The 13994-nt window shown below is 41.2% G+C and overlaps 1 protein-coding gene across 1 annotated transcript in view; it reads left to right on the forward strand.

The window, feature by feature from the left end:
- The first annotated feature begins 2161 nt into the window (after positions 1-2161).
- The window catches only part of LOC145416695 (uncharacterized), a 48552-nt gene continuing 36719 nt past the window's right edge, over positions 2162-13994 (forward strand). The window contains exon 1 of the mRNA XM_080285632.1: positions 2162-2354. Within this exon, the coding sequence (XP_080141758.1) occupies positions 2162-2354 (193 nt within the window). The remainder of the gene's footprint in view (positions 2355-13994) is intronic.

Here is a 13994-nt window from a genome sequence, read left to right on the forward strand (position 1 = left end):
CGAAGGGCGTGGTGACGGGGGTAAGTCATATATTCGACCCTTAGACCAGTTGGGACCAATTGGTGGGCTTAGGTGTTGCACTCTGCCCTTTTTTCTAATCTTTATATATTTAACTACTGTACAGATCAGGAGAGACTTTTAAATATGAAAGATTAGGTGTGGAGCTCATTTACCCCTTTGGTACAAAAAATCTCCTCATATCTGAATATAATCGTCTGGAGACAGCAAGAATTTATTAGTAAAAGACATCATTGGTTGAAGAGGGTCAGCAGCTGTGTAGCAACTCTTACTTATACTGTATAATCTACATATAAAACTTTATTATTCACTTTAGGTTTCTGTAATTTATTTATGTTATACTTCCATATAGTTTTTATGTAGCATTATATTGCTATACCAAGCCTGGTTCCCACCAAAAAGACAGAGTGAGGTAAGATCCATAAACAAGAAAAAAATAACACATGACAGTAAGAGATCTATAAAACAGCTTGCTCAGCGAAACGTTATACTTCCATATAGTTTTTATGTAGCATTATATTGCTATACCAAGCCTGGTTTCCACTAAAAAGACAGAGTGAGGTAAGATCCATAAACAAGAAAAAAATAACACATGACAGTAAGAAATCTATAAAACAGCTTGCTTAGCGAAACGGGCCACATAATCATTCACACATTTTCCTTCCCTACGAAATCTAACTGCTACTTCATGCGCAAACATCATCCAACTAATTTATTTAATTTTGTTGGTAACATGCATAAAAAAAAGCTTAAGGCTGATCCTGTCGACTCAGCCTTCTCCTTTAATACAACGTGCATCCATCGTATTTTCAGCACGATCACCAGTTAAAATGGTATGTGAACAGAGACAAGTGAAGATATTAACTTCATATAACAATCTGATATGCCCTCAGAATCATACTTGAGGGTAAGAACGGGTCATATCCTAAAACAAGAACGAGCAATCGGACAGTCCAACATCTGTGTCTTACAATCACTTAAGGCCGATTATTTGACCCTGTCTTGTGACCTTGACCTTGGAGCGATTCTTCTTAAATTGCTTCATCCTTGCCTGACCTTCACCCCTTCCTCTAACTTTGGTCCATACTGGATCATATGTGTTTAAGCTGACCTTGCCTCGTGATCTTGGCCTTTGACATGCTGTTCTCAAAGTTGAATCACGTTTTTTCTTGACTGACAAACACTTACACCAATTTTATTCCAGTTCAATGAAATCTCAATGAGTTAAAAGCCTGATCATTGACCTTGCCCTGTGACCTTTACTTTTGACTGGATTTTCCCAAAATAGAATCACTTAATCCTTACTTGACTCTCACCCCTTCCAGCAAGTTTGGTTTAAATCGAATCAAAACTGCTAAAGTTGACCTCTCCCTTGGTTTATGGCTTGTGCCTTTTTTAGCCAAAATTTAATCACTTAAACCTCTGATTATCGTCAGTCATGATTCCATATTTGTCGCAGTACCATTCAATATCTTTTCCATTATCTTGCTAACAGACAGATAGACAGACAAACAGACTGAAAGGATGGAGGACAGACAGATAAACAAACCGCACGAAGCACAAAACCCCCTCTCACTATGTGCACTGGAGCAATAAGCTACATATTCTTATTACCAAATTTTTTTTCACATGTTCTTGCTGCATGTTCCTGCTAAATATTCGCGCTGATTATTTTGCTACACATTCCTGTTACATAGTTTGTAAATATTCTTACAAGATATTCATCCTTTACAATATTGCTGCATATTCTTAATACCTGTTGCTAAATATTCTTTCTGATTTTTCTTGCTACATAATCTTACATGTTTTGGACAATTTTTCACTGCTTTCTCTTGCTAAACATTGTACATATATTCTCACTTCATATTCCTACACCTTGCTGATAAATTCTTGCTCCATATTGCTACATATTCCAACATATTCTTGCTCGTCTTCCTTAATCTTCCAGCCACATATTTCAACTTATTCTCGCTCTATACTGCTGCATATTTCCACATATTCTTCCTGTGTACTCCAACATACTATCGATCCATATTGCTACATATTCTTGCTGCATATTGGTACAAAATCTTAGCACATATTCCTACATAATCTCGCTACATATTTCAGTTTGTGTGACTGTGCACCGCTGCTCTGAAGAGACATGAGGCCCTACACACATCTGACTGGCGTTGTGGCGTTGGTGTCGTGGGTAGTGGCGGTGTGTGGAGGTGTAAGTGCAGTACCGCGCGCTGAGGAGCCTATAATCCTGCCTCCCATTGTGCAGGATGGGGTGGAGGCAGCCTTACTCATAGTGCCAGGAGCCTACATCAACGGACAGTACTACCAGTCGCTAGGTAACTTTAGTGTAGTAGAAGTAGTAGCAGTGGTATTATGATAATAGTAGTAGGAGTAATAATAGTACTAGTAACAGTAGTAGTAGCAGTAGTCGTAGTAGGAGTAGAAATAGCAGTAACAGTAGAAGTAGTTGTAGTATATTTTTAATGAACAGCAGCCACAAGGTAACTTTTCTGTAGTCGTAGTAGTAGGAGTGGTAGAAGTAGTAGTAGTATTAGTAGTAATAGTAGTAGTGGTGGTGGTAGTAACGGTAATAGTAGTAGTAGCAGTAAGAGGAGGAGGAGGAGTAATAGTATTTTTTTTTTTTTTATGCGAGGAAGAAGGAACCAAAGGCCGTGGGCCCGCTATTACAGTATTGTTCCTTCCAAGAGAAAACCAAAATACAAGAGAGAGCCAAATTCAAGATCCGATCATTTCGAGATGCCTGGACACACTGCGTTTGAAAGACTGGAGATCATAGGAAGCAGGAAATACAGACAGAGAGAGACAGTTCCAGAGTTGACCTGTTGCATGAATGAAGGACTGGGAGTAACGGTTAACTCTTGCATTAGAGAGCTGAACAGAAAAGGGATGAGAGTTTGCTGCTAGACGGGTGCTACGTGCCTGTTGTAGAGGTGGAGGAATGCATGCAGACAGTTCAGAGGAGCAGTGACCATTGAAGTTGCGATAGAAAAAAGACAAAGATGCAACAGTGCGGCGAAGAGACAGAGGTTGAAGGGAGTCAGTAAGAGGAGGATAGTTAATGAAACGAAAAGCCTTTGACTCCACCCTATTGAGAAGAGCTGTATGTGGGGAGCCTGCCCACACATGAGAGTTGTACTCCACATAGGGGCGGATAAAACCCCTGTATAGAGTCAACAATTGTGCTGGAGTAAAGAAGGAACGGAGTCGGCTTAGCACACCTAATCTCTTGGAAGCAGATTTTACAAGAGATGTAACATGATCTTTCCAAGATAAGTCTCGAGTAAATGAAACCCCAAGCAGGTTCAAGGATGATGCAAGATTAAGCTGAATATTATTAAACGTTAGTGGGTATACCTGTGGAATATTTTGTCGGGTTGATAGGTGTAAAAATTGAGTGGTAGTAGTGGTAATAACAGTAGTAGTAGTAGTGGATTTTTTTTAATGATTAGTATTACTACCCACTCAAACTTAATGACTGCCACTACTGTAATATGCTTAACAAGTCTGCTGTAGCCTACTACAACAATTCACTGACTACATATATATTTTTTTAATGGACAGTAATACAGTCCCTTGGTAACTCCCTGACATCATCATCATCTGAACAAACTTTCCCACATACATGGAGTAGAAAGGATCTGAAATTAAGATCAAAATAATACAAAATCAGGAAAACTGTCAATACAGGGCTCAGCAGAAATGGGCCACACATCCATCTGCTCATAATAAAAGCTTTAGATGTTCTGAGCATCACCATGCAAGCCGAATGATCCACACAAAATTGCACTTCATAACGGTAGTGGACTAAGACTATGGCTAATAACATATTTTAGTTCTCGTTCGCTTAGCTCGCTCAGACATTAAGAGATAGATACTAACATAGACCACAGCACCAAAACAGTGATATTTGGGAAAATGGTATTGCAACGACGAACTGCTGGAAAGTTTATGAAACGGTAACAGATGCTATTTAAGTAATTTTTCTCAGATGTTCGCCACGCTATTGCTAGAATAATAGCCAAACTGAGCGACAGAACCATGTTATTTAGGGAACTACTAATGCTAGAGTAAATCTGCATACAGTACAGGAAAGCTTATGTAAAAGTGATCGCTTAACTTAAGCTATTTTCCCCAAAATTCGTTTCCATAGTGTTGAAAAAAGCCAAGAAGCATCAAACTGAGCACCAACTCCGTCTTGTCTGAAAATAATATATATAAATACTGTATCTATCTATCTATCTATCAATCTATTTATCTATATCTATCTATCTATCTATCTATCTATCTATATATATATATATATATATATATATATATATATATATCTCCAGTCTTTCAAACACAGTGTGTCCAGGCATCTCAAAATGATCGGATCTTGAAATTGGCTCTCTATTGTATTTTGTTTTCTCTTGGAGGGAACTGTTACTGCAGGCTCATGGCCTTTGGTTCCTTCTTCCTCGCATAAAGAAATATATATATATATATATATATATATATATATATATATATATATATATATATATATATATATATATATATATATATATATACCTAGGCTGCTTCCCCCAAGGAAAGGGAGGTAGCCGAGACAGGACGACACACTCCCAATGTACTCATCCACTCAAACATATTCATTCGCATCTTAGCCCCAAAGGAGAGAAGGGACAGATCCTCACCGCACCACACTACACAATGGTCAACTGCGCTGTGTAATCAGTGACATCCGCAGCAGGGCCCGACAGCAGAGCTGGTTTACCCCTGCCACATCATAATGGACCCGTCCCCTTACCCACACATGACCTGATCAGCTGATCAGACAAAATGAGGGAGAATATCCCCTCAGGGCTGCGTCATCATTTATTCATTCACAATTTTTCTCCATTCATTTCTGTCACGCACAGCCACTCTTCCTTGCTCAACAGACATCCATCTCGCATCCAGTGTTCTCTTCACGTTGTCCATCAATCCTATTCGTGGTCTTCCTCTCAACCTTACACCTCTCACATCAGATCTTATCTTTTTCACCAATCGCTCATTATCCATTTTCTCCATATGCCCAAATCATCGTAACACCCTCTGCTCAACTCGACCAGCCATCTCCTGAACAACTCCGGTTCTCCTTCACACTTCATCATTTTTCACTCGATCAATACATGTCGCTCCATACATGCTCCTCAGACACCTTATCTCCATTACATTCAAACTTTTCTCCTCTGCTACACTCATATTCCATGTTTCAGCCCCATATAATGCAGTCGGTACTACAACACCCTCATACATCCTTCTCTTTACATCTATTCTATTGAACGACATCTAAACACTTTTTTCATTCCTCCTAGCACTTTTCCTGCTTCATTCATTCTAAACTTCACTTCTGCATCTATTCTTCCATCCACAGCAACATGTGACCCAAAATACTAAAAACACTCAACCTCCTCAGGCAGCTCACCATTCAAAACTATATTCATCCTCCTACCATCTACCAACCTCATACACTTCATCACTTTACTCTTATTCTCATTTACTTTCAATTTCCACCTTTCACACACCCTTCCAGACTCCTCTACCAACTGTCTCAATCTCTCCTCTGCATCAGCCACCAGGTCAGTATCATCCGCAAACAGCAGCTGCTTCAGATTCCACTCTCTACCACCAACATTCACCAGACTCAGACCTCCACCTAAAACTATTACATTCACCTCCCTTACAACACCATCCACATAAATATTAAACAACCAAGGCGACATTACACATCCCTGCCGCAGCCCCACTCTCATGGGAAACCAATCACTCACAGTATTTCCCACTCTTACACACGCTCTACTATTTACTTAAAAGCTTTTCACTGCTTCTAATAACCTACACTCAAGTCCATACAATCTTAAAACAGTCCACAAAGCCTCACTATCAATTCTATCATACGTTTTCTTTGCATGCATGAACGCCCAAAATACATCCTTTCCTTTCGCTTGATACTTTTCATACACCTGTCTCACAGCACACACCTGATCCACGCATCCGATCCCTCTCCTAAAGCCACATTGCTCATCAGCAATCACTCCCTCTGTACCCTCTCTAACTCTCTTAATTAACACTCTACCGTACACCTTACCTACAACACTCAACAGACTTAAACCCCTAAAGCTAGTAAATTCATACCTATCACCCTTACCTTTATACAACGGGACCAAAATACCTGCCCAGTCATTTGGCACCATACCTTGCACAAAGCACACATTCAACAAGCTTACTAACCAGTCAACAATAGTCACCTCACCACCTTTCAGGCATTCCACAGCAAACCCATCCCTACCTGCAGCTTTCACTGTTTTCCTCTCCTTTACTGCCTCCTGCACTTCCTCCATCTTGATCAAAAAATCATTCAACTCTCCCAATTCATTTATTCCTTGCACCCTTCCATCTGCCACAATCTGAGCCTCCCTTTCCTCTTCTACACTTAATATACTCCGCCCATCTCTTCCTTACTGCATCCATCTCAACATTCTTCCATCCTATGCTTTTGCTCGCTCTTCCTTCCCAGACTCTCCCTTTCGCATCCTTTTCACCTCCTTCCAAAACTTGTTCTTATTCTGTTGAAAATTCTCAGTCAATCGCCTACCCCACCTCTCATCTGTTGCCACTTTAGCATCATGCACAGCCCTTCTCGCCCAATTCCTCTTTCCCTTATACCTCTCATATGACACCTCGTCCTTCCTCTGCAGCCACACTTCATATGCACGTCTCTTCTCAGTCACGGCCATACTTACTTTCTCGCAGCACCATTCACTTCCCTTTCTTACACCACCACCCACTCGTCTCACACCACACACCTCTTCCGCATGCCCCACCACAGCACTCTTAAACAACTGCCACTCCTCTCCCACACTGCCATTCTCCTGATCTTTCACTGCTTTCCACTCATCTTTCAATTTCTCCTGATACTCTATCATATTCTTTCTTTTATCCAACTCACTCACTTTCAAAACCTCCCTGCCACACCTAAATCTCCTAGCTCTCACCCATCTCTTACCTACTGTCAACTTTCCCTCCCCTCTCAAAACTTCCACACCCAGAAATCTTCCTATTGCATTCCTGGACACAACCAAATAGTCCATCAATGCTATATCAACAAGCCTTCCACCCTCCTGTCTCACCCATGTATACTTATAAATATCTTTCCTCTCAAACAAGGTATTTCCAATCATCATCTCTCGCTCAACGCACATCTCTGTCATTCGTTCCCCATTTTCATTTCTTCCAGGCACACCATGCATACGAACTACACCTTCAACTGCCACATTTCCCACTCTAACATTCAGATCTCCAATCATTACCACATTCACATTCGCTCCATAACTCTGCAGACACTCATCAACATCATTCCAGAAAGACCTCCCTCTCTTCTTCATCCCCACCACTTCCAGGCCCATATGCGCTCACAAATAAGCACAACTCACGTTCAAATTTCGCTTTCACCCATATCTGTTTCGGTGACACCTCCTTCCATTCAGGCACACACTGCTGTACTTCTGGGCTCACTAACAAATGTATATATATATATATATATATATATATATATATATATATATATATATGAAAGGATGCGAAGATGTATATTGGATGCAAGAGTTTATAGAGGTTGGGGGAGTGGACTTTCTGACCACTACTTGGTGGTGGCCAGAATTAAAGTTCAAGTAAGATGGAGGAATAGAAGAAGGGAAAGACGAGAGGAAGGAGTAGTTACAAGGAGAGTGGAAAGGTTACAAGAGGATGAGAAAAGGCAGAGTATAAGAGAGAAGTGGAGGAACGATTGGGCAAATATGAATTGGAGCAGATGGGGGACGTGGAAGGTGTGTGTAGAATATTTACAGAAGAAATATGTGCAGCATGTGATGTGGTGTGTCGAAGGAAGAGAAGACGGAGGGGGGTGCAAGGAACAGCGTGGTGGACTGAAGAGGTGAAACGGGCTGTGGCACAAAAGAAGAAAGCATACAATGAATGGATAAGAAATAGGGGCGTGGAAGAGGTTCAGAGGCGGAAGAGAGAGTTATATGTAGAAAGAAAGAGAGGTGAAAAGATTAGTAAGAGAGAGGAAGAAGAGAGTGGATGAGGAATTTGGAAGGAATTTGAGTGTAAAGTGGAGGGACTGTAAGAAAATGTTCTGGAGAGAGGTGAAAAGAGTAAGACAGGGTGGAAGTGAAGTTAGCAGGGGAGTGAAAGATAAAAATGGTAGCTTACTAGTGGAGAAGGGAGAAAAAGTGAGCTGATGGAGAGAACACTTTAAGGAATTGTTGAATGTAGAAGATGGAAGTAATGCGAGTATAAGTGGGTGGGGAATGGCTGGGAGAAGGAGGGAGGTGAGAAGACAGGAAGAAATCAGTAGGATAAAAGTTGTGGAAGCAATGAAGAAAGTTAAATCAGGGAAAGCCCCAGGAATTGATGGAATGTGTGGTGAAATGCTGAAGCATGGGGGAGAGATAGTAGTAGAATGGATGTGGAAGATGTGCAGATTGGCCTGGGAGGAAGGTAGAGTCCCGGAGGATTGGAAGCAAGGTATAATTATTCCCTTGTACAGAGAAAAAGGGGAAAAAGAAGTGTGTGGTAATCATAGGGGCATTTGTCTTCTTAGTATAATAGGAAAAGTGTATGGTAGGATACTTATTGACAGAGTTAGAGAAAGAACAGAGAAATTAGTTGGAGAAGAACAGGGAGGCTTTAGGAAGGGAAGAGGTTGTGTATATCAGATATTCATTCTCAGATCTTTAGTGGAAAAGTTTCTAGAGAAGGGAAAGAAGTTGTATTCGGCTTTCATGGATTTGGAGAAAGCATATGACAGGGTGGATAGACTAGGATTGTGGAAAGTGTTAAGAATATATGGAGTAGATGGGAAGTTGTTGAATGCTGTGAAGAGTATGTACGATGGTGCGAAGGCTGCAGTGCGTGTGGATGGTGAACTAAGTGAATTTTTCTCTTTGAAAGTTGGGTTGAAACAGGGATGTGTCATGTCTCCATGGTTGTTCAATCTGTACATGGATGGGGTAATAAAAGAGGTACAAGGTAGGGTAGTGGATGTTGGAGTGGCCCTGGTGAGAGAGGATAGTGTTTGGAAACTCCCTGTACTGTTGTTTGCAGATGATACTGTGTTGTTGAGTAAAGACGAAGGGGAGATGCAAGGCTTGGTGGATGAGTTTGAGAGAGTGTGTAAGAAACGGAACCTAAAGGTGAATGTAGGAAAGAGTAAAGTGATGGTCTTTGAGAGAGGTGAAGTCAGTGAATGTATAGCGAGGTTGGATGGTGAGGAATTGGAAAATGTGAGTACGTTTAAGTACTTGGGTAGTGTGATGAGTAAGGATGGAGGTTTGAAAGGTGAAGTGCTTGAAAGGGTACAGCAGGGAAGAAAGGTTGCTGGTTCTTTGAAAGCAGTGAAAAGAAACAGGGAAGTGAGCATGGAAGTGAAAAAGTTACTACATGACAGTATTGTGATACCAACTCTAACGTACGGAAGTGAAGCTTGGACGTTGTTGGAAGGACACAAGTCAAGAGTGAGAGCAGTAGAAATGAGTTATTTAAGAGGAGCCTGTGGAGTCATATGGAGAGACAGGCTGACAAATGATGATATAAAGGAGCGTTGTGGTGTTGATGTGGATGTGATAGGAAGCGTTATGAGGAACACACTGAGGTGGTTTGGCCATGTGGAGAGGATGGAGGGTGAAAGACTGACGAAGAGAGTGTATGTGAGTGAGGTGCAGGGGGAAAGAGGGAGGGGGAGGCCGAGGATGAGATGGAGGGATGGGGTGGAGACGTATATGAGAGAGGGGGGCGTGAGTTGGGAGCAGGGGAGTGAAATGGCGGGGGACAGGGCGACTTGGAGGCGATTTGTTTGTGGCCACCCCAAACGGGATTGAGGCATCTGGCAATATATATATATATATATATATATATATATATATATATATATATATATATATATATATATATCGTGGAATGTGGAAAAATGTAAGGGGAGCGAATGATGAGGTGAAAGAGAGAGAGATTGTCCAGGTGCTTGAGAGTGCGAAAGTGGATGTATGTGGAATAACTGAAACAAAATGGAGAGGAGAAAGTGTGAGAGAATGGGAGTATGGATGGGGTATATGTGCAGGAGTAGGTGAGAATGAGAGGGCAAAGGAAGGAGTATGTATAGTTGTGAGTAAAAGATGGAAGAAGAGCATAAGACAGTATGGATAAGTTGGGTCAAGGATTATGTGGGTAAAGTTGAAAGTTGGAATACAAATGTGGGCGATTGAGTGTGTGTATGCGCCAACGCAATATCGTGCTAGAAGAGTGAGAGAAGAGTTCTGGACAAATGTAGAAGTGTGCATGGAAAAGTTTGGAAAGGAATGAGAGAGTGTTTTTGATCGGTGATATGAATGGTAAAGTTGGGAATGTGAAGGTGGATGAAATAGTTGGTGAGTGGGGTGTGCCTGCTGAGATAGATGAGGATGGGAGTGCGTTAGTGGACATTTGTGCTGGGAGGGGGTTGGTGATAGCCAATACCCTCTTCAGGCATAAAATGATCCACAGGTATACATGGCGAGTGATGAGAAGGGTGGGTGGTGAACTGAATGAAAGGAAGGCAATGATTGATTATGTGTGTGTGGATGAAAGGATGTGAAGATGTGTAATGGATGCAAGAGCTTATAGGGGTTGGGGGAGTGGACTTTCTGACCACTATTTGGTGGTGGCCGGAAGTAGGATTCAATTTAAGATGGAGGAATAGAAGAAGGGAAAGACGAGAGGAAGGAGTAGTTGCAAGGAGAGTGGAAAGGTTACAAGAGGATGAGAAAAAGGCAGAGTATAAGAGAGAAGTGGAGGAACGATTGGGCAAATATGAATTGGAGCAGATGGGAGACGTGGAAGATGTGTGTAGGATATTTACAGAAGAAATATGTGCAGCATGTGATGTGGTGAGTGGAAGGAAGAGAAGACGGAGGGGGGTGCAAGGAAAAGCGTGGTGGAATGAAGAGGTGAGACAGGCTGTGGCACAAAAGAAGAAAGCATACAATGAATGGATGAAAAATAGGGGCATGGAAGAAGTTGAGAGGTGGAAGAGAGAGTTATATGTAGAAAGAAAGAGAGAGGTGAAAAGATTAGTAAGAGAGAGTAAGAAGAGAGTGGATGAGGAATTTGGAAGGAATTTGAGTGTAAAGTGGAGAGACTTTAAGAAAATGTTCTGGAAAGAGGTGAAAAGAGTTAGACAGGGTGGAAGTGAAGTTAGTAGGGGAGTGAAAGATAAAAATGGTAGATTACTAGTGGAGAAGGGAGAAAAAGTGAGCAGATGGAGAGAACACTTTAAGGAATTGTTGAACATAGAGGATGGAAGTAATGCGAGTATAAGTGGCCGGGGAATGGCTGGGAGAAGGAAGGAGGTGAGAAGACAGGAAGAAATCAGTTGGAGAGAAGTTCTGGAAGCAATGAAGAAAGTTAAATTGGGGAAAGCCCCAGGAATTGATGGAGTGTGTGGTGATATGCTGAAGCATGGGGGAGAGATAGTAGTAGAATGGATGTGGAAGATGTGCAGATTGGCCTGGGAGGAAGGTAGAGTCTCGGAGGATTGGAAGTCAGGTATAATTATTCCCTTGTACAAAGGAAAAGGGGAAAAAGAAGTGTGTGGTAATCATAGGGGCATTTTTCTTCTTATATAATAGGAAAAGTGTATGGTACGATACTTATTGACAGAGTTAGAGAAAGAACAGAGAAATTAGTTGGAGAAGAACAGGGAGGCTTTACAAAGGGAAGAGGTTGTGTAGATCAGATATTCATTCTTAGATCTTTAGTGGAAAAGTCTTTAGAGAAGAGAGACAAGTTGTATGCGGCTTTCATGGATTTGGAGAAAGCATATGACAGGGTGGATAGACAAGGATTGTGGAAAGTGTTAAGAATATATGGAGTAGATGGGAAGTTGTTGAATGCTGTGAAGAGTATGTACGATGGTGCCAAGGGTGCAGTGCGTGTGAATGGTGAACTAAGTGAATTTTTCTCTTTGAAAGTTGGGTTGAAACAGGGATGTGTCATGTCTAAATGGTTGTTCAATCTGTACATGGATGGGGTAATAAAAGAGGTACAAGGTAGGGTAGTGGATGTTGGAGTGGCCCTGGTGAGAGAGGATAGTGTTTGGAAACTCCCTGTACTGTTGTTTGCAGATGATACTGTGTTGTTGAGTGAAGACGAAGGGGAGCTGCAAGGCTTAGTGGATGAGTTTGAGAGAGTGTGTAAGAAACGGAATCTAAAGGTGAATGTAGGGAAGAGTAAAGTGATGGTCTTTGAGAGAGGTGAAGTCAGTGAATGTACAGCGAGGTTGGATGGTGAGGAATTGGAAAATGTGAGTACGTTTAAGTACTTGGGCAGTGTGATGAGTAAGGATGGAGGTTTGGAGGGTGAAGTGCTTGAAAGGGTACAGCAGGGAAGAAAGGTTGCTGGTTCTTTGAAAGCAGTGATAAGAAACAGGGAAGTGAGCATGGAAGTGAAAGTTACTACATGACAGTATTGTGATACCAACTCTAACGTATGGAAGTGAAGCTTGCACGTTGTTGGAAGGACAAAAGTCAAGAGTGAGAGCAGTGGAAATGAGTTATTTAAGAGGAGCCTGTGGAATCACATGGAGAGACAGGCTGACGAATGAGGATATAAAGGAGCGTTGTGGTGTGGATGTGGATGTGATAGGAAGCGTTATGAGGAACACACTGAGGTAGTTTGGGCCATGTTGAGAGGATGGATGGTGAAAGACTGATGAAGAGAGTGTATGTGAGTGAGGTGGAGGGGGGAAGAGGGAGAGGGAGGCCGAGGATGAGATGGAGGGATGGGGGGGAGAGGTATATGAGAGAGGGGTGTGTGAGTTGGGAGCAAGGCAGTGAAATGGCGGGGGACAGGGCGACTTGGAGGCGATTTGTTTGTGGCCACCCCAAACGGGATTGAGGCGTCTGGCAATAGATATACATATAAATATATATATATATATATATATATATATATATATATATATATATATATATATATATATATATATATATATATATATATATTGTTACATAGCCTATGATTTCATCATCCTTTGTGTAATTTTAACGCACAGTATGCTGCATGTTTGATCACGAGCGTGTTCTGCCTCAGTTCCCCCCTTCTACCGTTATAGTAGAGTAAGTCATTTCTGTTGTTCAGAGCGGGATTGTCAACTCTTTGTCCCCGTGGTTTCATTTGCGCGTCCTTCTTACAAGTTGTATCAAGCTCTGCTGGCCCCTATATAATGAGCTCAGTCTCTGCATCATTGCCACTTAGATCTGCTCCTCATTTTGTTCACATCTCTGTCCTCCCCTGTACAGTTGTTATTGAGTGCTCAGGAAGTCTCCAACCATCTAGCAGCTGTGTAATTTGAGTATAAGTGTTGTTGCATTTTGTTCTTATACTGTATAACATAAGTTTAATTTGTAGGCCTAGTGAAGTTTTTGTAATTCATGTAGGGATCTTTATGTCCATCAGTTTTAATATTATTTTGTATCTGTAATAATTTATCTTGCATTAACTGAGCATTACCCAGTGTATTTTCATTTTATCAAGGCTGACTTAGGTAAATTTACTCTTGCTAATTTCATGTTAATAGAGGCTATTGCAGTTAACCATATATTTAACCTGTTTTTTGCCATTACATTATCCTTATCAATCCTGAATGTTTTGTTGTTAGTTTGAGCATTAAACTTTAACTTGTAATTTTACCTAACTCTTTTGTTTTGAACCTGGAACTTTACGGGACAGTAGTGATTTTTAGTATTCTCACTTAAAGTGTACACTATCTTTCTCTGTTCCGTAACATAAATTTGGCGACCTCATATCAGGATATTCAGGATATTATCATAAGGATATTGCTTGATATTTTGTGACTGTGATTTATTCATGATGTCTACTATTACTACACTTGATGA

The sequence above is a fragment of the Coenobita brevimanus genome, chromosome 107, assembly GCF_032717465.1.
Source record: "Coenobita brevimanus isolate Jiangsu-jjx chromosome 107, ASM3271746v2, whole genome shotgun sequence".
Lineage (NCBI taxonomy): Eukaryota > Metazoa > Arthropoda > Malacostraca > Decapoda > Coenobitidae > Coenobita > Coenobita brevimanus.